A 26,353-nucleotide genomic window follows, 5' to 3' on the forward strand; every position below is an offset into this window, starting at 1 on the left:
GATTGTCCAACCTTCCTTCTGAGGAGTGGCTGGTGGGTTTGAACTGCCAGCCTTCTGGTTAGCAGTCAAGTGCCTTAGACACTATGCTACCAGAGCTCCCCTGCTATTGTTTTAGTCTTTGCTAAATATTTGTGCTTGTATTCTTTTCTTTTTATTGTGATATGAAGGTTTATCATTTTTTTTTAGGTTACCTTGTGATTTATAATTTTCTCCCTGAGTTTAGAAGAGTCCATTCTATCTTGTAACTCTCTTGACTTCCTCACCATTTAGAAGTTCTGTAACTATACTATTTTTTCCCTCTTTTTGGTTTGTAGTTGTCCTTATTTGCTCATTGATGCCTCTTGTTCCCTGTTTACAATCTTGCAAGCTTATTTTACTTTGGATAATTCCTTAGCTGTGTTGGTTTCTGATTTATGTCATCAGGTGTACTAATGGTCAATTGTTGTTTGCTATTATTGGTTCTCTGTTCAAAGGACTCCCTTTTGTATCTCTTGTAAGGTTAGTCTGGTTTTCACAAATTCCCTTAATTTCTGCTTATTTGGAAATGTTCTAATTTCACCATCATATTTGAGGGACAATTTTGCTGGATATATAATTCTTGGTTGGGAAGATTTTTCTTTCAGGATTTTATATATACAATCCTATTGTCTTCTTGCTTGCATGGTTTCTGCTGAGAAATGTGAGCTAATTCTTATTGGTTGCCCTTTGTAGGCAACTTTTTGTTTTTCCTGAGATGCTTTCAGGGTTCTTTCTTTGTCTTTGCTTTTGTTGAGTTGATGATAACATGTCTTGGTGATTTTCTTTTTGTGTCTATCCTTTTTGGGGTTCATTGGACTTCTTGAGTGGATATATTCTTGTCTTTCATCATATCAGGAAAATTCTCTTGAACAAATCTAGGACAATTTTCTCTGTGGTTTTATTTGTCTCTCCCTGTTCTGTAATTCTGATTACACATATGTTATTCCTCTTGTTGGAATTGCACACGGACCTTAGGCTTTCTTTATTTTGTTTTGATCTTTCTTCTGATTGATCCCTTTCCAAATAAGTGTTGAGGTATTTGTCTTCAGTCTCACTAATCTATTTTCCATTGATTTTATTCTACTCCCTTGCCCATTCAATGTGTTACTTATTTCTGAAAATTTAGTTTTAATCTTCTGGATTTTTATCTGTAGATTTTGTATTATTTCTAATTTTTCATTTATTTTGTTCTTGTATTGTATTCTGAAATTATTCTAGGGTTTAATCTGTGCTTTTCTGAATTTTGTCAGTGTTTTTCTTTATCTGTCTCTGAATCCATGGAAGGTAACTAAATATAATTCTTTTGATTTCCTTATGTTGGTGTTCCAATGCTGCTTCTTCCTTAGGGTTGTGTTCAGGATCTGTATCTGCTCACTTGTTTCTACCATTTTATCTTGCTTCTTTGTGTGGACTGTGATAGTCTGTTGTTTCTGAGACATTGTGACTTTATTTATATTTAATTGGTGATTGTAAGTTGGAGTGATTTACCCAAGATTATAATTTCTTTTGTTTTGTTTGGATGTATCTGATTAAATAGGGTACTGTAGTTCTCTGTTCTCTAGTTGGCAGCACTTATGCACTTACCACCTTTCTCTTGGTGGGTATGGTAAAGAATGAGAGTGAATGCACAGATCTTTGTTAGCTGTTTTTAAAGAGCAGTTATGGGTGATTTTGGCTCATATTGTCTGTTGTGTATAATTGGCCAGTTGATGCAATGTGAGTGGTGGCCCTCTCTCAGTAGGTGTGGCTGCATGAGGTGTAGGTAAGGGTGGGTCATGTGGGCACAACTGATGTCTCCCACTCAGACAAAAACAATAATAAAAAAGCCACCAAAAAGGTAAAAATGAGAGGTCAAAAATACCCACACCACATAAACACACAGGAACAATCACCAAAAAGAGAAAGAGGAAAAAAAAAATTGGAAAGGCAATAAATGAGAGGAAATATTTAAAGAAATACTTTAAAAAGATAAAAGAAATACAAATAGAAAAAGAGGAAAAATTCCACAGTATCTGGGGAGAGGGGTATAAGAGAACAGAATGAGTATAATAATGAAGAAAAAATGGGGGAAATGCAAAAAGAAAAAGAAGGGACAGGAAGAAAAACAAGAAAATATAAAATGAGAACCAGGAAAAGAGAAGAGGAAAAAAAGCCCAAAAGTAGAACCTGGGAACAGAAAAAGAAAGAATAAAAAGAAAAAGAAGGAAAAGAGAAAAGAATAATTTTAAAACAAACAAACCACCACCAACAACAAAAACAAATCTGGGGAGGGGGTAGCAGTGCAGGGCACCCAGGCTCTGTCAAAGCACACAGACTGGGATGGAATTGCTGCTGGCCTAGAAGGTGGGTGGAGGTGAGAGATTGCTGCACCTCCATTCACCAGGAGGGTGTGGGGTATAAGAGTAACAAGGGAAATATCACACCTTTCCAGTCATCAGCCTCTGGTATGTCCATGCTGTCCTTAGCAAGTGGAGCCTATTCTCAGGTCCCTGGAATCTGAATGAGAATACTGTCTCTTTAAATATCCAAAATGGCCACACCACTTGTACATATTCAAAATGACTCTGCCCTCTGGGCAGCTGAAAGTTCACATCTCACTTTATCTCCTTTGCTCTTTCCCTTTTTCAGTCATCAACTACCAGTACAGTCATCCATGCAACACTTGATGAGCAGGTCTGATTTTCAGGTCAATTCTCAGATCCTGACACCACTTTGAAATATTCAAACTGTCCATACCATCAGGATAGCTGACAGTCCACTGCTCTGTTTGTCTCCTTATTCACTGTTTTCATTAAGAGCCTTGTGCTAGTTGGTGATTAACCATTCTGTATCCTTCCTGTCAAAACTCAGGGCTCCAGGGTTATCTTCTGTATCTGTGCCAATTTGTTTCTCTTTTCTTTGTTGAAGAAGGTCTGTGTAGTGTGTCTGCTTATTCTGCCATCTTACTGGAAGTCCAAGCCTTCCAACTCTTATACTAGTCAACATGTTTCCATGGCTTCATGGTACATTGTCCTGGATGCCCAAACTGCAGTGGGCTTTTAGAAGGGGAGAGGAGGAAAACTAGGGCTTCAAGGGGGCCTCTCAGAAATAGCATTAGTACTGGTGAGCCATAAGTAACATGTCAGATTGGCTTTGGAAGGCAAGTGTATGTTCCCGTGGTTGTGGCTGCTGAGGGGAAGCCCCTTTGCCCTTTCATGCTGACTTCTTGGTAAGCCTCAGAAAATATGGTCTTAATCCAGACCACCAGTGTCCTGGAGGGGACCTTGAGTGAGGACTATCCAGATGTGTGTTTTGATGGAAAGAAGTGTTTTGGGAAAAAAGACTGATTTAGTTGGAGAACAACCATCTACCTTTCCCTTGTGAACTTGGATATCTCCTTTGTCAGAGTCTTGATATGTCACCTGAGTAATAAGGGGTTTATTTTGGAAACACTGTGAAACAAGAAATGACCTTAATCCATACATTCCAAGACCTTTGCTGCTAAATCATTGTCTTTGTTTGTGATTGTGAAGGCCTGTCAAAGGCTGCTTAGGTTATTGGGCAAATTAATAGAGGTCAGCAAGCCTTCAGAATCAGGATAATCAGAGTGTCCATTCTTCCCTCCCTCCCTTCCTTCATCTCTCCCTTTCTTCCATTACAGGGGGTCCACTTTCCACCATCTACTGCATTCTTATCCAGTCTCTTAGAGAATAAAAGAAGCACTAGATGCATTAAAGGTTATTTTCCCCCACTTATCCCTCCTTACATACAGCCTAAGAGTCTTAGATTACTTCAGTGCTGTGTTGTCCAATACAGTATCCACTGGCCACCTGTTTCTTTTTAAGTTTAAATTTATATTAATAAAGTAAATGAAATTAAAAATTCACTTTCTCAGTTGCACTAGCCACATCCAAGTGCTCAGTAGCCACATGTGGCTAGTGGCTATGTATTGGACAGTGTAGGTAGGTATAGAACATTTCCATTGTAGGGAGTTCTATTGGTCAGGACTGCTCTATACATTAAAGGAACTTGTTTGACCATTTGGTCCTGAATGCTGGAGAAAACACATCAGCACCAGATAGGCTTATTTTAAATAGATTTCTCAATCCTTAGTCTTTTGTGCTTCATCAGATAATAATGCTCCCATTTTATCCAGAAGGGCACTGGAAGGGAACCTATTTCCTTACCTTCCCTCAGTCTGATGATGGCTGGGGTTGTAAGCATATGGGGGGGGGTGCTCTGTGGATTAATTATAAGAAGGCATATCTTCATGCTCTGGAGACTTCTCTCCTATGGCACAGCACATCACCTGTGTTTAGAAGTTCTGCCCATGTGCCTTTCTCCCACTACACTGTGGGGCTCCTGGAACAGCACCCATGGGTAACCAGCTCTAGAGCTGAGCAGACAGCCACTGCTCACTGGAGGAACAAAAGGAGCTCACTGAAGAACAGTGCTCCAGGAACTCAGAAGGGACATCTGTGGCTCACCTGGTGTGAGGAGGACTCAAGCAGGAGGAGATAGTAGGGCAGGGCTTGGATAAGGGGATAAATTCAGGTAGTTGAAAAGACGGGAAGAGCACAGTGGTTGATTCAGGGAGAGAAGGAGGTGATTTTTCTCTGTATTCTTTTGTCTCCCCTTGAAACTTCCTTCTTTTCCTTTTCCACCCTACAACCACACACAAAGGCTAGTCGGTTGGGTCTGTGTCCTAGAGTTGGAAGACTTAAATGTTTATTATTTAAACAAATGTTTATTAGCAACATCTAATGTGGTGAAAGGAGCTCTGGTGGTGCAGTGGTTAAGTGCTCAGCTGCTAACCAAAAGGTCGGCGGTTTGAACCTCCCAGCCATTCTGTGGGAGAAAGATGTGGCAGTCTGCTTTAATAAAGTTTGAAGCCCTATGGGGAAGTTTCTATTCTGTCCTATAAGACTGCTATGAGTCAGAATCAATTTGATGGTAAAGGGTTAATGTGGTGAAAACTACATTAGTCTCTAGCTAAATAAGTAAGTGGATAAGAGGTAATTCCTTCCCTTGAGGAGGTAGACCAATTTGGGAGAAATATCTAAAACAACTTGCATTAGACATGAATAAACTCCTTCACAGAGTAAGTACAGGTCTCACACAGGACAAATGCAGGAGTTATAACTTTTCCTTGGGTGATGATGCAGGTGACAGGAAAAATTTAAGAATAGAGCCTGAGGGAAAGTTCCAAGGGGCAGTAAGAGTTTTCCAGATTTGTTGCCCAGGTGACAGTTCAGACCATGGCATGTGTGGGGACACTAACATAATGTATTAGTAAAATGGCTGGAAGCTGGAACCAGAGGTTGCAGGAGAGGAGGAGTTAGATCCTGGAAGGTCTGCTTTGCTAGTCTCAGAAGTTGGGATTTGCTTCCATAGTAATACTGCCTTGGAAACCCAAGGAAGGGTCGCTATGAGTCGGATTTGACTTGATGGCACATAACAACAAACAACAATAGCTAATACCAGAACATTATCCACTGCTATCGAGTTGATTCCAACTCATAGCGACCCCCACTGGGTTTCCAAGGCAGTACATCTTTACAGAAGTAGATTGCCCCATCTTCCTTCCTAGTGGTACCCAACAGATGTTCCCAAAACAATAAATCTTAGAGGGCAAACCCTCCTGGGTTGGTCCAATGTCTTTCTGACATTGGTCACCTGATGTCAGCATTCCAACTGGACTTCTTCAAGATTTCTTGAATCTATTCTGTGCTAAAGTTTTTTTTTCCCGACCCAAAATCTTATGTCTGTCTGTCTTGGGAAGGAGTGGGATAGTAATGATTTCAGATATGGACAAAGGAACATTGTCTCTTTGTGTTTTTTCTTAGTATCCTCTGCTTCATGACAGACTTCTATTTTTCTCTTATCCTTGATTGAACCCATACAACAGATGTGTGAGGAGCATCTCTCCAGCCAAACAGTGTGACAGCTGCCTGTTCTGGATTCATTAACAGCAGTGCTGACATAGCATTATGTTACCAGCATATTTCTGTACACTTTTTTTTTTTTTTTTTTAAATAAACCAGTACTTTTGCTGGAGGAACTAAACAATGAAAAAGAATAATCATTACCTTACACACACAAGCATACAACACAAATCCTGCAGATATTCTGGCAGCAGAGAAATTCTGCCTTTTCCCTAAATTTGGAAGGTTGGGCAATCTACTTCTGTAGTGATACCATCTCAGAAACCCAAGGAGGGGTCGCTATGTGTCAGATCTGACTTGATGGCAGTGCATTACGTCTTCTTTCTAATTTGGAAGCTTTTTTTTTTTTTTTTTGATTTTTTTTTTTTTTTTTTTTTTTTTTTGGTTTAACCATCTATTTCTTTAGGAATCTGAGGAAGAGTAAAATAATTGGCTACTGAATCCTACTAAAATCAATGAACTGCAGCTAAAGACTTCATATACTAAAACCAAGTCAAATCCACTGCCATTCACTTGATTTTGACTCACAGCTACCCTATAGAACACAGTGGACTTTTTCCATAGGGTTTCCAAGGCTGTAAATCTTTATGGAAGTGGCCTGCCTCATCTTTTTTCCCATTGAGTGGCTGCTGAGTTTGGACTGCCAACCTTTTGATTAGCAGCAGAACACTTTCATCATTAAGCAACCAGAGCTCCTTTGAAGACCTCATATAGAAGTATGAACAATTACGAGATTTATTTTTCCTCAACTCTTCTCTCTTCTGAACAAAAACATAGACTACTGTATAGGATCTGGAGTCCCTGGGTAGTGCAAACATTTTAAAACCTTGGCTTCTAACTGAAAAATTGGAAGTTCATGTCTACCCAAAGGTGTCTTGGAAGAAAGGCTTGGCAATCTACTTCCAACAAATCAGCCATTAAAAACCCTGTGAAGCACAGTGCTGCTTTGACACACTTGGTGTTACCATGTCCTGGAGTCGATTCAACAGCAACTGGTTTTATATAGGATCTATAACAACATAGATGCTGTCTCCCCAAGTTGCAGTCACTCAAAGCCTAAGGTGTGAAGTTCTGCAGGGGTCACCTGTGGGCAGTGGTCCAAGGAGGGGGCCTCTTCTCTGACAGTTGGGCAGCAAGGAAGTCAGGCCAAGTGAATGGTTCTGTGCAGGAGTAAGCACCACAGGCTACACTTTGAGGTGGGGAGGGGCCTCTTTTCTTGGTACCTCTTCCCTGACCAGGAGCCACTGCCACCTCATTTTGAAGGATTTCTTCTCTTCTCACTGTAGGCTGCACACTGCTTAGCCAATCTCAGAATTCTTATTTTCAATTCTCTGTGATTTCTCACTTTAGGGACAGGTGCCGATACCACCTGCTCATGCAGTCATCTTGTTTACTGTTCACTGTGGGCCCAGGAAATTGGATAGAAGCTTTACAATGGCTACAGGAAGTGGAAGCATATATGATCCTCACTATGAGTGATGTCAAAATAATTGAAGCTCAAAAAGAATTAAAATGTACAAGATTTATTCAAGCTGTTAATCCTGAACAGAGACCTCTCTGTTTAGGAAGGCTTATCTTAGGGCAGTTACAATGAATTTTTAAAGAGGAAAAGAAGAAGCATAGAGTAGAAAATTAACTATTGACCAATCTTAGCATTATTGATTCAATCATGCTCCCCATCCTGAGTGAGCAGATATCAGGCCAGCAGGTGTTTTTTGTAGTCTCCCTACCACAATGCAACCACTGCCATGGAGTTGGCTCTGACTCATGGTGACACTTCCTTAGGTTTCTGAGACAGTAACACTACAAAAGTAGATTGCCCTATCTTCCTTCTGGGTGTGGCTGGTGGGTTTGAACTGCCTGCCTTCGGGTTAGCAGTCAAATACCTTAGGTACTACACCACCCTTGTTTATTTGTACAAATTCTCAGTTACTGTCCAGAGCTTTTAAATAGTAAAGGCACCACAATGGCTCAGGAAATTCTCAAGATTTAGAATTGTCTCTCAGGAAGCAAGGAAAATTACCTAAACTTAATCTCTTTGCATAGTTTATAGTTAACAAATGTCTTTGTCACAAGGGTTAACATTGTGCAACCTCATGGTTACTGTGTCTCCACCATACTTCTTTTTATCTGCTTGTGGGTACATTCTACAAAGATAAGTGATCTTTGGGAATTTTCCTTTGCACTCAGAGGGATCTATCAATTTGGTCTCCAGTTCCTCTCTTTAACAGTGAATAAACAACATGTAGAATTTATAGCAAAAAAAACAAAAACAAAAATGCTCACTGCCATCAAGTCGGATCTGATCCATAGCAACTCCTCCTTGGGTTTCCAAGGCTGTATCACTATCGAAGTAGACCAATCTTCCTTCTGAGGGGAGGCTGGTGAATTTGAACTTCCAGCCTTCTGGTTAGCAGTCAAATGCCTTAGGCACTATGCCACCAGAGCTCCTGATGTTATAACAGAAGATGCTAAAGGTGAGGCATAAAAAGAGGAGACGGGCATGGTCAAAAGTGGTGGACCTTCAGATGCATTTCTTCGTGCACCTATGAAAGGGATGAAAGCACAATTGGGAAGCTGGGGGGCCTGGCCTTGTCGTATTTCTCCTTGACACATTACAGCTGTGAACCTCACTGATACAGTGGACTCCACGTTACTCCAGGTGGACCTGGCGGGTGCATTGTCAGCCAGCAGGCTAAGTGACCCTGGGAGAGAAGAGCATATCGTGGTCGAGGTCACCCAGGCAGATGCTCCAGGCCCAAGACAGCGGAGGCCACAGCAGGTCACACTTATAAGTCATTAGAAAATAATTGTAAAACACATTCTTTCTCTTTGTAAATTGGGTTTCCTCTTGAATGGAGGTGATGGAGAGCCATTAGGCAATGACATCACAGTTAAGCAATTTGTTTATTGTTTGGTCTCTGAAATTCTCTTTTCTCCTTTTCTATAATCAATCATAAAACTTTCCATTTCAGTAAAACCAGGGTGAGTTCAGAATGATTTCATTGGGCAATTCAGGGGAGTAGCCTATATTTAAAAGTATTTTTTGTGGTTGTTGTTAAAAGCACAATTAATTCTGTACTTCTCTTTGTGGCACTAAAGACCCACACCTTGTTTCTATTGTGGTTGTGGATGATTTCAAGAGTGTGCATGTTGTCCACAGACGTCTGCTTCTGTGTCAAAGAGCTAAAGCCTTCAGCTCATGTCCCATGAAGGGCAGCACTGTCAGGGAGAGCCCACCCTGCGTCAGCAAAAATTGCTTCTGTACTTTCTGTACATATGGAGGACCCCTATGTGCAGCCAGCTGCTACCAGAGCCTGGCCTCTGTAAGCCACTAAACTATCATACTGAATTCTGCTTGGAAGTCATCTTCAGTCAATGCTGTCCCAGCTCTAGGTAGGAGAAGGAAGCCCTGCTTGTGCAGTGGAGCAGGCCTGAGGCAGAGGCTGAGCTCTCAATAGAGTATGGAGTACTCACAGGCTGAAGAGGCCACCCAGACCATGTCCCCAGGACATAATTGTGGCACCCTGTGTGCTGCACCTGCCCCTAGTAAACCTACTTGTCCAGGAAAGTAAACCTGGCATGGGATGGGGACTGCCCCCAACCTGTGTGTACTCATAGCCCACCTCCAACTGGTCATGATGGTAAACTGAAGAGACCCCCTGAAATACTCCCCCTCTACTCTCCACTCCCCCACCCAAATCTGGCTATTGTTGTTATGTGCCGTAGAGTTGGCCCCGACCCATAGCAACCCCTCCTTTGGTTTCTGAGGCAGTATCAATACGGAAGTAGATTGCCCAATCTTCCTTCTGAGGAGTGGCTGGTGGGTTTGAACCGCCAGCCTTCTGGTTAGCAGTCAAGTGCCTTAGGCACCATGCTACCAGAGCTTCTCCAAATCTAACACAGGGCTCTTTATGGAAGGAATTTTCCAGATATTCTATGCAAATATCGAAGTGTTTCAGGAGAACTTGTGTTCTCTGGTACATTTCGCTGCTTTGACTAGTTCCAGAGGTTCTAGTTTCAATTTCTATGTGATTTGTTGTCTTGATCCTTCATTGAAAGTTCCTTTCCTCCTTGGCAATGGCTCCCCCTCTCTGCCTCTGCTCCAAGTACCACTACTACAGGAGGATTTGGTTTTGCCAGCAGTAAGTGAAGTGTTATTTCCAGGCTGCTCTGCAGTCACCCAGCTGCCCTGGGATGTGCAGAAGTTTTTTGGGATGGGGATGTAGCCAGGCTGCCAGCAGGAAGTGGTTCTAAGTAGCTGTCCTGTAATTTGCCTAAAGAGGTCTCACAAGACTGCTGTAAGTCTCCAGTTGTTGTTGTTGTTGTAACTTGTAGTAATTTCTTTCTCATAACAAATCAGTATTTATTTATATATTGTTTTCACTTTTGCATACTAATTTGTACTTTGGTATTCTTTTTCTTGGATGAAGCCCTCTAAATTGAATACATTTCAAGTTCCACAAACCTTTCATCTGCCCTTAATGCACTATAAAACTGTGAGCGCACTATAAAACTGTGCTTCTTTCTCATTTTCTCATTCCACTAAAGTATTGTCTTAACAGAATAGTCCAGATTTCAGATAATGTTCCAATGTAAGTGCCTTATCACAATTTTAAACTTCATTTTTTTTTACAGGTCACTTATAATTGGACAGTATTTTTAAATCCAAGAAGAAATGAGCACTTTGTCATAAGCAGGACCTTTGAGATACGAAGCAGGTATGTGAATGATTGAGGCTTTGGGAGCCAATGCTCTAAGACATGCTCACCCATGTATTTTTGAGCTGTAGGACACACTTTTGACACAAAAGCACCTGGTCAGTTATGTGACCTAGACAGGGTGATAATGTTCAGTAGACTGACCACAGAGGATGCTCAGAAGAAAGTATGTGTCTTAGTTATCTAGTACTGTTATAACAGAAATACCACAAGTGGGTGGCTTTAACAAAGAAAAATTTATTTTCTCAAAGTCTAGGAGACTAGAAGTCTGCATTCAGAATGCTGGCTTTGAGGGAAAGCTTTCTCTCTCTCTGTTGCTCTGGGTCCTTGTCTCACTTCATCTTATATTCCTTGGCTCCTTGGTGATCTTCATGTGTCATGACATTTATCTTCCCCCATCTCTGCTTGCTTAGTATTCTCTTTTTATATATCAAAATAGATTGACTCATAACATACCCTATAGTAATATTACCTCATTAACATAACAAAGAAATCCCATTTCCAAATGATGTTATAACCACAGGTATAGGTGTTGGGATTTACAATACATATTGTTTTTGGGGACACAATTTAATCCATAACAGCATGCTAACCACAAGTGTTAAGAAATAAGGTGATTTCATGTAGGGGCCAACTTTGAAGCAAATGGAATTTTTAACTGAAATTCTAATTACACTAATATTGTGAAGATATTCAATATGGGATTACAGGAAATTTTTGGGTTCTTTCTCTTTTTCTTTAGCAGATGCCACTCTGTGTTCAATCTCTCTGGATTACTGGTTGGACTTAGAAGAGTGCTCTGCCACAAACTCTCAATGATTTATTTGCAGGTTTCTAGTTTGTGGCATTTTATTGCCCTGTCAGTGACTGAAGTTTAAATAGTTGGCTTTGCTCTTTGCCAGCAGGTAAAGTGGTCAAGTATGTGGTAAGGAGGAAGAGAGAAAATGAAATGAGTAGAATCATATGTGAGCTTGTGAATCATATGTAGATGTTGGTTTTAACACAAGATGGCACCTCTAGTATAGCGGGCATTGTTTGCTTAAGTGGAGGAGATGGGGTGTCCAACACTGTCACAGCAATCTGCTTGGGCCTTACACCACTTATCTGTGCTCCCTTTTATGAGGCCAGGCATCACCCTGAGCACCTCTAAGATCTGTCCAGTTCTGACTGTGGCCACAGTAGACACTTAACTAACACAGTCAACATAGGGTTTTCTTCCCTTACCAACTGTGAAATCTTTGCTTCATTCTGCAGAGAGGCCATTTTGATCACCATCCGAGCTTCCTTCCTGCAGAACCAGGCGATTCCTGTCTTGATGGCTCATCACTACCTTGGTGCAGATGTAGAGACACAAGTCATAATCGCTGTGACCATCTTGGCAGGGGTCTATGTGCTGATTATATTTGAGGTGCGTTTATGTCTGCTTTATCCACACGTAAGAATATTTTAATGTATTAGGCTCTGGGAGGGTTTAGTCCCAGCAACTTATTCAAAATGGAGAATGTTACTCCTAGTGTTTGTATTCTCACTGTAGGCAGAAAACGGAACTGTACTAGAGTTGGTTTTCTGAATCTTGGCAAGATGAATTTCTGAAGCACAAGGAAAAATTTACACATTATTCTTACTCTCACTCTGCCCCTCACTGAAGTGTAACCTTATTGGAACAAGATTTTAACCTCTCTGAGACTCAAAATCTGCATTTATAAATTAATCCCATTAACATGTCTTTACCTGCTTCATTAGAAGACAGCTGGGACTTGAGCATCTCAGGGCTGTGTACATGAGAGGTTCATTTATTTCCTACTTTATCAAATCACCTGATAAGCATTTTCATCAATGGATTTACATCTTGTAAATTTACTGATTCCGGGCAACTGTAATGGTACTAAGGTGGTTATATCTTAAACAATAAGCAATATAGGCTCTAACTGTGTGTGGGGTACTGTGGATTTCATTATGAAATGGCACTGTACAGTGTCTCATGCCAAGAAATGCTGGTCAGTAAGTCAAGTCTGGAAGATCAGTGTTATGTGGCTGGGATAAGTATTGCCTAGGAGTTGATGAAGAGGTAACGGCAGGAGGATCAGTAAGGAAAGTTTAGAAATTTGCCTTCAATTGTCTAGATCTCCTGGCAGAGAGAAAAATACTCCTGGGGAGGACAATACTATGATTTTTAGGGGATGGGAGATTATATGTGCTTGCTCCCAAAGAACATTCCTGCCTTTTAGCCAGAGAAACCACCCATGGCTGACAGTTCCCAAGCAGCAATAGTTACTGGGGTATGCTTGTTACTGTACCATGGATTTGACCATAAGGAGTTGCATGAGCTCAAGTGGACTGAGACTTTTTTTTTTTCAATTACTATTGCTGAGACAGCACAGTAAGGTAAGTATGGTGCCTGGTCCACATCCCACAGCTGGCACTGACTCCTAGGGCCAGGTGACAACAGTCCAAGGATCAAGTACTCTGCAGTGGAGTTTCCAGGATGAGGCAGCTTATTCATTTTATAGTCTGCAGTTGCACCTGACGGGGCAAGGTGTAAAGCCCACTGTCTTCCTGGGATTCACTTGTGGACAGCTCTATTTTAAGGCTAGGGCCCAAGATAGGTGAGCACAGGGCTTGGGGTTGCTTTTCACATGGGGGCAGCTCTATTTTAATGCCGGGCCCCAGGGTAGGCAGATGTGTGGTTCAGGGGCTGTTTTTCTCTTGGGAGCAGCTCTATTTTAAGGCTGGGGCCCAGAGTAGGTGGGCATGGGTCTTGGGGACTGCTGTTCACTTGGGGGCAGTTCTATTTTAAGGCTGGGGCCCAAGGTAGGCAGGTGCAGGTCTTGGGAGCTGCTATTCACTTGGGAGTGTCTCTATTTTAACACCAGGGCCCAAGGTAGGTGGGCATGGGGCTTGGGGACTGCTTTTTGCTTGGGAACCAAAAAAACCCAAACTCACTGCCATTGAATTGGATCCAACTCATAGCGACCCCTCCTGAGGTTTCTGAGGCAGTATCACTATGGAATTAGATTGCCCAACCTGCCTCTGAAGAATGGCTAATGGGTTTGAACTACTTGAGGTAGGCAGGTATGGGGCTCAGGGGCTGCGTTTTGCTTGGAGGTGGCTGTATTTTAAAGCCATGGCCTGAGGTAAGAAGGTGCAGGGCTCGGGTGATGCTTTTCACTTGGGAGGGGCTCTACTTTAAGACCAGGGCCTGAGGGAGGTGGGTGCAGGTCTTGGGGGCTGCTTTTGTTTGGGGGAGGCTCTATTTTAAGTCCAGGGCTCAAGGTAAGCTGGTGCAGTGGGGTTAGGAACAACTAAGGGAGATGCACTTGTCTGTCAGTTTGTCATCCTGTGGTGGCTTACATGTGGCTGTGAGGCTGAAGGCTGGAGGCTATACCACCAGTGTTGCAAAATGCCAGCAGGGTCACCCATGGGGGACAGTTTTCAGCAGAGCTTCCAGGGTAAGAGAGACTTGGAAGAAGAAAGAGGCCATCCACTTCTCAAAGAATTGGCTGGTGAAAACCTTATGGATAGCATGAAACACTGTCTGATATATTACTGGAAACTTTATGAATAGCCCTGAAACATTGTCGATATAGTGCCAGAAGATGAGCCCATCAGGTCAGAAAGCACTCAAAATTTGACTGGGGAAGAGCTGACAACTCAGAGTAGAGACGACCTTAATGACATGGATAGAGTAAAGCTTTCAGGACCTCCACTGGCTGATGTGGCATGACTCAAAATGAGTAGAACACAGGTACAAACATCCATTAATAATAGGAACATGGTATGCACAAAGTATAAATCCAGGAAAATTGGAAGTTGTCAAAAGTTAAATGGAATGCATAAAGATTGATATCATAGGCATTTGTTGTTGTTGTTATGTGCCATTGAGTCAGATTCAACTCATAGTGACCTCTCCTTGGGTTTCTGAGATGGTATCACTATGGAAGTAGATTGCCCAACATTCCTTCCGAGTAGTGCATAGTGGGTTTGAACCACCAGCCTTCTGGTTAGCAGTCAAGTGCCTTAGGTACTATGTTACCAGAGCTCCTTCATTGGCATTTGTGAGCTGAAATGGACTGGTTTTGGCCATATGGTCTACTATGCCAAGAATGACAAATTGAAGAGGAATGATGTGGCATTCATAATCACAAAGGCTGTTTCAAGATCTGTCCTGAAGTACAATGCTGTTAGTGACAGGATAATATCCATGCACCTACAAGAAAGACCAGTTAATACTACTATTATTCAAATCTATGCACCAACCACCAAAGCCAAAGATGAGGAAATTGAAGGTTTCTACCAACTTCAGCAGTCTGAAATTGACTGAACATATAATCAAGATGTGTTGATTATCACTGGTGACTGGAATGCAAAAGTTGGAAACAAAGAAGAGTTACCAGTACTTGGAAAGTATGGCCTTGATAATAGAAATAATGCTGGAGATTGCATGATAGAATTTTGCAAGACCAATGACTTATTCATTGCTAATACCTTTTTTCAACAACATAAGTGATGGCTATACACATGGACTTCACCAGATGGAATACACAGGAATCAGATTGACTACATCTGTGGCAAGAGGCAATGGAGGAGTTTAATATCTTTGGCCAAAACAAAGGCAAGAGCTGATTGTGGAACAGACCATCAACTTCTCATATGCAAGTTAAAGTTAAAGTTGAAGACAATTAAAACAAGTCCATGAGAGCCAAAATATGACCTTAATTATATCCCTCCTGAATTTAGAGACCATTTAAAGAACAGATTTGATGCATTGAACACCAATGACTGAAAACCAGAGGAACTGTGAGATGACATCAAGAACATCATCCATGGGGGAAACAAGAGGCCATTATAAAGACAGGAAAGGAAGAAAAGACCAAAATGGATTTCAGAAGAGACTCTGAAACTTGCCCTTGAGTGATGAGTTGTTGTTGTGGTTGTTATGTGCCGTTGAGTCGGACCTGACCCATAACAACCCCTATTTGGGTTTCTGAGGTGGTATCACGATGGAAGTAGATTGCCCAACCTTTCCTTTCAAGGAGTGGCTGGTGTGTTTGAACCGCCTTCTGGTTAGCAGTCAAGTGCCTTAGGCACTAGTGAAGAGTAGGTAAAGCAAATGGAAAACATGACAAGATAAAAGAGCTGAACAGAAGATTTCAAAGAGCAGCTCAAGAAGACAAAGACCATAATGAAATGTGCAAAGACCTGAGGTTAGGAAACCAAAAGGGAAGGACACACTCAACATTTCTCAAGCTGGAAGAACTGAGGAAAAAATTTAAACCTTGAGTTGCAATACTGAAAGATTCTATATGCAATATATTTAATGATGCAGGAAACATGAAAAGAAGATGAAGGGAATACATAGAGTCACTGTACCAAAAAGAATTGGCTGATATTCATCTATATCAGGAGGTGGCATATAATCAAGAGCCAATGGTATTGAAGGAAGAAGTCGAAGCTTCACTGAAGGAATTGAAGAAAAACAAGGCTCCAGGAATTGATGGAATACCCACTGAGATGTTTCAACAAATGGATGCCACACTGGAGGCACTCACTTGGCTATGCCAAAAGATTTGGAAGACATCTGGCTAACTGACTGGAAGAGATCCATATTTGTACCTATTCCAAAGAAAGGTGATCACACAGAATGTGGAAATTATCGAACAATATCATTAATACCACATGCAAGTAAAATCTTACTGAAGATAATTTAAAAATACTTGCAGCAGTATATTGACATAGAGCTTCCAGAAATTCAAGCTGGATTCAGAAGAGGATGTGGAGTGAGGCATATCATTGCTGGTGTCAGATGGATCTTAGCTGAAACCAAAAAATACTAGAAAGTTGTTTGCTTATGTTTTGTTGACTAAGCAAAAACATTCAATTGTGTGGATCATAATAAATTATGGATAACATTGAAAAGAATGAGAATTCCTGAACACTTGATTGTACTCATGAGGAACCTGTACATAGATCAGGAGGCTGTTGTTTGAACAGAACAAGGGAATACTGCATGGTTCAAAATCAAGAAGGGAGTGCATCAAGGTTGTATCCTTTCACCATACTTATTCAACTTGTTTGCTAAGCAAATAATCTGAGAAGCTGGACTATATGAAGAAGAACATGGCATCAGGATTGGAGGAAGACTCATTAACAACCTGTGATATGCAGATAATACAACTTTGCTTGATGAAAGTAAGGATGACTTGAAGCACTTAGTGATGAAAATTAAAGACTACAGTCTGCAGTATGGATTACACCTCAATACAGAGAAAACAAAAATCCTCACAATCGGACCAATAAACATCTTCACAATGAATGGAGAAAAGATTGAAGTTGTCAAGGATTTCATATTACTTGTTTCTACAATCAACACCAATGAAAGCATCAGTCAAGACATCAGATGACATATTGCTTTGGGCAAATCTGCTGCAAAAGACCTCTTTCAAGTGATGAAGAGCAAAGATGTCTCCTTGAAGACTAAGGTGCATCTAACCCAAGCCAATTGCCTCTTATGCATGTGAGAGCTTGACAGTGAATAAGGAAGACCAAAGAAGATTTGATGGTTTTGAGCTACGGTGTTGGAGAAGAATGCTGAGAGTATCATGGTCTGATAAAAGGACTAACAAATCTGCCCTGGAGGAAGTGCAGCTGGAATGCTCCTTGGAAGCAAGAATGGCCAGACTTTGTCTATTGGTCATGTTATCAGAAGGAGCCATTCTATTGAGAAGGATATCATACTTGGTAAAGTAGAGGGTCAATGAAGAAGGGGAAGGGTCTCAACGAGATGGACTGAAACAGTGATGAGCTCAGGTATATCAAGGATCATGAGGCTGGCACAGGACCAGGCAGTATTTTATTCTGCATAGGGTTGCTATGAGTCAGACGTGATGCAATGGCACCTAATAAGAAAAAAACAATGATAAAAAATAACAAAACATATGTTAAAGACTTAACCTCTGGTATCCATAAATATGCACTTTTTAGGAAATAGGGTCTTTGAAGATGTTATCAGTTAACATAAGGTTATCCTGGAGTAGGTTGAGTCCTAATCCAATATGAGTGTTGCTCTTATAAAAGAGAAGAAGAAACAGAGGAAGAAAGGCCATGTTATTATGGATTAAATTATGCTTTCCAAAGTTATGTGTTTTAAAGTATTTTTTTTATGTGTGTGTGTGCGCTTTGGGTGCAAATTTACAAAGCTGATTTGTTTTACATGGAACAGATCATGAACATTTTATTTTACAGGACCTATTACAATCCCCAACCATAAAAAATTCTCCTCCCTATGACTACCTCTTCCTTGTGGCCTTCTTATCAATGCTTTCCTATCTGTCCAGCTTTCTCTATATATGAATTCTGCACCACTGATGTCTCATGGATGATTGATCTAAGGGGTGCATCTCACTATGGTAGGTGACTGCATCTCTTTGGGGTAGGTGTTCTGTATGTAGGTCTTTCTCCCATGGGCTGAGTGCCAATACACAGAAGTGAGTCCATTTCTAGGCCCGACGGATAACCCAGGTCCATAGTCTTGGGGATTCCACCAGTCTCTATTCAACTATTAATTCTGGTCATTTTTGAATTTCGTTCCACATGTTTCCTCCCACTGTAACCAGGATCTCCAATTTTGGTACCTTTCCCATTAGTTGGCATTGGTAGCCAGGCACCATCTGGTTCTTCTGGTCTCAGAGTCATGAAGGCAGAGGTCCTTGTGGTCCATCATGTCTTTGGAGTCATTGTTTCCAAATGGCTTTGATTTCTTCAGTCTTTGCTCCAGATGTTGTTGTTGTTATGTGCCGTGGAGTCAGACCCGACCCATAGTGACCCCTCCTTGGGTTTCCAAGGCTGTATCACTGTGGAAGTAGATTGTCCCATCTTCTTTCCGAGGAGTGGCTGGTGGGTTTGAACTGTCAGCCTTCTGGTTAGCAGTAAAGTGCCTTAGGCACTATGCTACCAGAGCTCCTAATGAGCTCCAGATGAGAGGAGACAAATAGTTACATCTTAGATGGCTGCTCGAAAGCTTTTAAGACCCTAGTCACCACTTACTAAAGTAGGATTTAGAACAAGAATTTTATGTACTGTGTTGTGCCAGTTGAACATGATGCCCCCCGAGACTATGGTTTTGAGCCTGTAGGCCTGGTGATTCTCTACCCCAAGGTGTTTGGTTGTCTCTGAGAAGCTACTCCAACCCTGTCCTTTGTTAATTCTGTTATGTATGTAGATAATTTCATAGCCCAAGTACATACGTAAGATTGTTGTTATGTGCTTCCAAGTCAGGCTCGACTCCTAGTGACCCCTCCTGGGGTTTCCGAGGCAGTATCACTATGGAAGTAGATTGCCCCATCTTCCTTCCGAGGAGTGGCTGGTGGGTTTGAACTGCCAGTCTTCTGGTTAGCAGTCAAGTGCCTTAGGCACTACGCTACCAGAGCCTTAGGCACTATGCTACCAGAGCTCCCATATGTAAGATTATCTTCAGCCAAATATATCCTTTGTCTAGGGTATATTTCTGTCCTGATCAGCAAACCCCACCTGATGTTCTCACCTGTCTATGCATTTACTCATAGCCTACTGTTCGGTGCTAGTGGTAATACAGTATTGTGCATGTAATAATGTTGTTGTTGTTTGCCGTCGAGTCGGCCCCAACTCACAGCGACCCCTCCTTGGGTTTCCGAGGCAGTATCACTACGGAAGTAGGATTGCCCAACCTTCCTTCCGAGGAGTGGCTGGTGGATTTGAACCACCAGCCTTCTGGTTAGCAGTCAAGTGCTTTTAGCCACTATGCTACCAGAGCTCCTGCATGTAATAATAGTACTTGTCATTATTGTCTATATCTTTTTTACACATTTCTGTGTCCTCTCTTTCCCCATTGTCACCGTGCTGGTCACAGGCTACTTCTGTACCACCCCTCCCCTCACCTAAATCAATATGTGACCCCTAACTACTCCGAAATTTTCCATCCCCTTCCCTCCTATCCCTGGTAACCAACACAGTGAATTTCCTTCCCTGTGTAAAGCTTTCTTTGACTTTTTATGATAATGGACTCATATAATATTTGTCCTGTGATTCACTTATTCACTCAACATAATGTCCTCCAAATTCATCTACATTGTGAGAGGATTCATGTATTCTTCATTATTCTTTAAAGTTGCATAGTATTCCATTGTGTGAACATGCTACAGTTTGGCTATCCATTCATCTGTCGGTGGGCATTAAGTTGTTTCCATCTCTTTGCTATAGTGAATTGTGAGGCAAAGATCATGGATTTCCATTTGTGCATATGTCCTGGCTCTTACCTCTTTAGGGTACATTCCTAGTAATGGAATTGCTGGATCAAATGGTATTTCTATTTTCAATTTTTAAAGGGAACTCCATACCATTTCCCACAGTGGCTGTACCATTTCACAGTCCCACCAGTAATGTGAGAGTTTCAATTTCTCCACACCTTTGTCAACATTTGTTATTTTCTGTCTTGTTGAACTTTGCCATTATTGCTGGGGTGAGATGATATCTCATCACTGTTTTGATTTGAACCTCGGAAACCCAAGGAGGGGTCGCTATGAGTCGGGGCCGACTCGACGGCATGTAACGACAACAACAACAACAATAGCTAGTGATTGTGAATATTTCCTCATGTGTTTGTTGGTCGCCTGTATATCTTCTTTAGTGAAGTGTGTGTTTATGTCCTTTGACCATTTTTGAATTGGGTTGTTTGTCTTTTTGCTGTTGAAATGTTGAAGTTTTCTATAAATGTTGGAGCTAAGTCCCTTGTGAGATATGTCATAGCCACATTTTTTTTTCCCATTCTATAGGTTCTCTTTTTACCTTTTTGGAGAAGTCTTTCAATGCACATAATAATTTAATTTTCAAAAGGTCCCAGTCATCTAGATTCTCTGCCTCTGCTTGTGCCTTTTGGGTTATGCTTGATAGTCTATTTATCCTATAGATTTGCCTCTATTTTATCTTTGATGAACTTTATAGTTTTGAGTTTTACATTTAAGTCTTTGGTCCAACTTGAGTTCGTTTTTGTGTATGGGGTGAGGTACAGGACTTGTTTAATTTTTCTGCAAGTGGATATCCAATTTCCCTAGCACCATTTGTTAAAGAGGCCATCTCTTCCCATTTAATGAGTTTTGGCCCTTTGTCAAAGATCAAATATCCAGAGACGTATGGGTTTATTTCTGGGTTTTTGATACTGTTTCATTGGTCTATTTGTCTATTGTTGTACCAATACCATGCTGTTTTGGCTACTGGGCCTGTATAGTAGGTTTTGAGATGCGGGAGTGTGAGACTTCCTACTTCGTTTTTCTTCTTCTGGAGTGTTTTTCTTGTCTGAGGTTTCTTTCCTTTTCATATGAAGTTAATGATTGGTTTGTCTGTGTCCTTAAAGAATGCTGATGGAATCTGAATTAGGACAGCATTGAAAGTATGATTGTTGAGGGTGGTGTTGACATTTTCACAACATTCAGTCTTCCTCTCCATGAACATGGCATGTTCTTCCATTTATGTAGATATTTTGTATTTTCTTTCTTTCTTTCTTTTGTTGTGATTTGGGTGAAAGTTTACAGAGCAAATTTAGTTTCCATACAATAGTTCACTTACACTTTTTCTCATAACATTGACTACAATTTACCCCAATGCAACAACTTCCCTCCCACTTCCTCTCGTTAGTTACCTCTTCCCTGTGTCCATCTTCCATGCACTCCTGCTCCCTGAGATGTCTCCCTGTGCATAAACAGCTCTTCTTTCTCCCATGATTGTTCTCTCCAAGAAGTGTATCTACCTTGGGTAAATGTGCCTGTCATATGCCTGTCTTTTGTTTGACTGGAAGCCACAGGTGTGGGTTCAATTCCAGACCTGAAGGACAGCTAGGGGCCATAGTCTCAGTGGTTCCAGCAGGTTCTATCAGACCAGCAAACCTGGTCCTTTCTTTTTTTCCAAATGATTTTGAGTTTGTTCCACGTTGTTCTCACTCTCTTTCCAGGATCTCCTACAGAGATCCCCCTCCGAGTGATTGGCAGTGGTAGCCGGGCACCATCTAGTTCTTCTGGTCTTACTGTCATATAGGCTGAGATTGGCATGTTGTACCAGTCACTTGGACCAATTGTTTCCATGAATCTTTGGTTTTCTTCATTCTTCTTTGCTCTGGACTAGGAGAGACCCATCATTGCATTTAGATGGCTGCTTGCAAGCTTTTAAGATCCTAGTTGCTATTCACCAAAGCAGGAGGTGGAACAATGTTTTGTATAGTGTGTCATGCCAATTGAGATTGATGTCCACTGTGACTATGGTCCTGTGCCCACAGGTTCAACTACTTGGTCCCTCTGGGTAGCTGGCTGTACCCAAGAAGTAACTACAACCTTTTCCCTTGTCAGCTGTACTAGCTGTACTATATACCTTGGAATTCTTAATGAACATACAAATACACTTATAGAAGCATCCGTCTGCCAACCCTATACATGGTCTTAGGTATGCTCCCCCTCGCATAAACATACCTAATAGTTCAGCCTGTCCACCCATCTATCCCCCTGTATACCCATGTTTGCCTTCACTGACAACACAGTACTGCATGTGCAAAAAGGTTCATCTTTGTTGTCTGTACCTCCTATGTACCTATCTATGTGCTCCTGTTCTTCAATGCCACCATGTTGATCACTCACATTTGGTACATTGCCCTTCACCCAAATCAATACTTATCTCTACCTATCTGACACTGTTCCCTCCCTTCTCCTTCCTCTTTTGTATTTTCTTGTAGTAGTGTTTTGTAGTTTTCTTTGTATAGGTCTTTTGTGTCCCTGGTAAAATTTATTCCTAAGTATTTTATCTTTTGGTAGCTATTGCTATCTTTTTGTTAGGTATTGTTTTCTTTATTTCCTTTTCAAAGGTCTCTTTTTTGATATAGACTAATCCAACTGAATTTTGTATGTTGACTTTGTATCTTGACAGTTTCTGAACCTTTCTATTACTAACAGTTATTTTATTTTATTTTATTTTGTTAGTCTCTTGGGTTTTCTATGAATAGGATCATGTTGTCTGTGAATAGAGATAGCTTTACTACTTCTTTACCCATTTTGATGCCTTTTGTTTCTCTTTCTCACCTTATTGCCCTGGCTAGGACTTCCAATGCAATGCTAAATAGAAGTGGTGATAGATGGCATCCTTGTATGGTTCCTGTTTGCAAGGAGAACGCTTTGTGTTTTTCTATATTGACAATAATATTGGCTGTTGGTTTTGCATATATGCTCTTTATTATGTTTAGAACTTTCCCTTCTATCCCTATTTTGCTGAGAGTTTTGAACAGGAATGGGTGTTGGATATTATCAAATGTCTTTTCTTCATCAATCGGTGTGATCATAAAGTTCTTTTATTTTTGTTTATGTGATGGAGTACATACCTTGTTTTTCTGATGTTGAACCATCTTTGCATAACTGGTATGAATCCCACTTGGTCATGATATATTATTTTTTTAATATGTTGTTGAATTCTTTTAGCTATTGTTTTGTTGAAGATTTTTACATCTGTATTCATGAATCATATTGGTCTGTAGTTTTCCTTTTTAGTGGTGTCTTTACCTGGATTTTGGAAGGAAGATGGGGCAATCTACTTCTGTAGTGATACCACCTCAGAAACCCAAAGAGGGGTCGCTATGAGTCAGATCTGACTCGATGGCAGTGAGTTTGGTTTTTGGTTTTGGTTTACCTGATTTTGGTATCAATGTTATGCTTGTTTCATAGGATGAGTTTAGGAGTATTCCATCATTTTTTATGTTCTGGAATAGTTTGAGTAGTGTAGGTGTCAGTTTTCCCCTGAATGTTTGGTAGAATTCTCCATCGAGCCATCTGGTCATGGACTTTTTTTTTTTTTTTTTGTGGGGAATTTTTTATGACCTCCTCAATTTCTTTTTCGTTATAGGTCTATTCACTTATTTTAGCTCAGATTGGGTTAGTTAGTTCTGTTGTGATATCATCCTTTTCATTTATTATTCTTGTTATTTGCATCTTCTCTTTCTTTTCCTTTGTTAAATTTGCCAATGATTGGTCCATTTTGTTAATCTTTTTGAAGAACCGGTTTTGTATCTTGTTGATTTCTAATTTTTTTTTTCTCCTTCTGATCTTTATTATTTCCTTACTTCTGGATACTGTAGATTTCTTTTGTTGCTCATTTATTTTTTCACTGTTGTTTTTGAGTTACAGTGTTTATTCTGATTCTTTCTTCTTTTTGGATGTATGCATTTGTTACTATAAATTAACCACTGAGTACAGCTTTCACTGTGTCCCAAAGGGTTTGGTAAGTGCATTTTCATTCTCATTTGTTTCTAGGAATTTTTTTTATTTCACACTTTATTTCTTCTCTTACCCAGTAATTTTTGAGCAGTGTATTATTCAGTTTCCACATATTTGATTTTTCCCCCCACGCCATTTGTCTTCCTATGATTGATTTCTTATTTTATAGCACTGTGATCCAAGAAGATGCTTTGCTGTGTTTCAATGTTTTAAATTTATTGAGGTTTGTTTTGTGTCCTAACATATGTTTTATTCTGGATCCATGACCACTAGAGAACAATGTGTATTATGCTTTTGTTGAGTGGAGTACTCTGTATATCTAGGAGGTCAAGTTGGTTGATTGTGTTGTTGAGTTCTTCTGTATCTTTGCTGAATTTTTTTTCTTAGCTGTTCTGTCTGTCCTTCCTTGAAAGCGGTGTGTTAAAGTCTCCTACTAGTATTGTAGAGTTGTATATTTTTCATTTCAATTCAGTTAAGATTTGTTTTTTGTATTTTGAATCTCTTTCACTGGGTGAATAGATATTTATTATGGTAATGTCGTCTTGGTCAATTGAGCCTTTTAGCATCATATAGTGTCCTTCTTTGTCCCTTATGCTGGTTTTCATCTTGAAGGCTATTTTATCAGGAATTAATATTGACACTTCTGCTCTTTTTTCATTGCCATTAGCTTGATATATATTTTTCCCACTCCTTGATTTTTAATTTATTTTTATCTTTGTGTCTAAGGTGGGTCTCTTGTAGGCAGCATATCAGTGGATCTTCTTTTCTTATCCAATCTGCCACTTTTTCTCTTGACTGGTACATGTAGTCCATTCATATTCAGTGTAATTAGTGATAGGTATGAATTTGTTGTTGTTATTCCAGTTAATTTTTGTTGTGTTGATGGTGATTTCTTTGTTCCAAATATTTTTCTATGCTGAGTTAATTTTGTTATCGTGTGCTTTTTCTCATTTCTTCATTAATGTTGGTTTGGTGCTTACTAAGCCTTTGTGATTATCTTCTTTCTTAGTTTGGTTAGAAGGATAGTTAATTTTCTTTGTGGTTACCCTGAAGTAAATTCTTATCTCCCTAAGTTTGGAACCATTTGTTCTATAAAGACATTATCCTGTCTTCCTCTCCATTTGGAAGTTTTGCAATTAAAACTTTTATTCCCTCTATTTGCTTTTTGCTGGTGTTGTCTGCAGATTGATTTCTGTTTTTCTCTACATAGATTGTGTGTGTGTGTGTGTGTGTGTGAGCTTATTTTGAGAATCTTTTTCTGGTTTGGTTTCTAGGTGGTGGTGTCAAGTGTCTTGATTTTAATTTGCTGTTCTCTCTTGTGGGTTCTCTATTGGAAGGACACCCTTTAGCATTTCTTGTAGGTTGGTCTGTTTTTCACAAATTCCCTTAATTTCTGTTTGTCTGAGAATGTCTTGATTAAACCCTCATATTTGAGGGACAGTTTGGCTGGGCATATAATTCTTGGTTGGCTATTGTTTTCCTTCAAGGTTTTGTATATGCCATCCCATTGCCTTCTTGCCTTCTGGATATTTCTGCTGATAAATCAAAGCTTAGTCTTACTTATTTTCCATTGTAGATGATATTTCATTTTTCCTGAGCTGCTCCCAGGATTCTTTCTTTGTCTTTGATTTTGGAAAGTTTGGTTATGATATGTCTTGGTGATATTCTCTTGGATTTATCCTGTATGGAGTTTGTTGAGCTTCTTGGATGGATGTCCTTTCTTTCTTCATGATATGGGGAAAATATTCTGTTTGCATGTCTTTGACAATTATCTCAGTGTTCCCTCTCCCTTTGTTCTCATATTCCAATGGGGCATATGTTGATTCTTTTTATGTCATCCCATATAACTCCTAGATTTTCTTCATTTCTCTTAAATCTTTGCTCTCATTTTTCCTCATACAAGCTCACATCAAAAGATTTGTTTTCTAGTTGGGAAATAAGTTCTTCAACCAGTTCTAGTCTACTCTTTTGTCCTTCCACTGTGTTATCTATCACAGTAATTTTAGTGTTCATCTTCTGGGTTTCTAAATGTTGTTTTTGTATGAGTTCTAATTGTGTATTTATCTTGTTATTTTGTTCTTAAACGATTTTCCTGAATTCTTCCAGAATACTGTCTGTGTTCTTGTTGCTTCTATTTATGGTCTCCTTGAGCTCTTGTAGGGTTTTTCTCTCTCTGTGTGTGTACATGTGTGTATTCTGAATTATCTATCATATAATTCTATTGCTTGTTCTTCCATGGGGAGATATCCTAATTCTTTAGCTTAGGCATGTGTTTCTACTATTTTGTTCTTTTTTTTTTTTCCCCTTGCACTTTTTTTTTTTTAATTTTATTTTGATTTGGGTGAAGATTTACAGAGTAAATTCACTTTTCATACAGCAGTTCACATATACTTTGTCTCATGTCATTGACCAA

The 26,353-nt window shown here is 40.2% G+C and overlaps 1 protein-coding gene across 1 annotated transcript in view; it reads left to right on the forward strand.

The window, feature by feature from the left end:
* Positions 1–26,353, forward strand: part of OCA2 (OCA2 melanosomal transmembrane protein) — a 574,440-nt gene that overhangs the window by 32,386 nt on the left and 515,701 nt on the right. The window contains exons 5-7 of the mRNA XM_007945979.1: positions 8,564–8,724; positions 10,581–10,663; positions 11,918–12,071. Of these exons, the coding sequence (XP_007944170.1) occupies positions 8,564–8,724; positions 10,581–10,663; positions 11,918–12,071 (398 nt within the window). The remainder of the gene's footprint in view (positions 1–8,563; positions 8,725–10,580; positions 10,664–11,917; positions 12,072–26,353) is intronic.

This window comes from Orycteropus afer, unplaced genomic scaffold (genome assembly GCF_000298275.1).
Source record: "Orycteropus afer afer isolate SDZICR_OR568_19922 unplaced genomic scaffold, OryAfe1.0 scaffold00146, whole genome shotgun sequence".
Classification (NCBI taxonomy): domain Eukaryota; kingdom Metazoa; phylum Chordata; class Mammalia; order Tubulidentata; family Orycteropodidae; genus Orycteropus; species Orycteropus afer.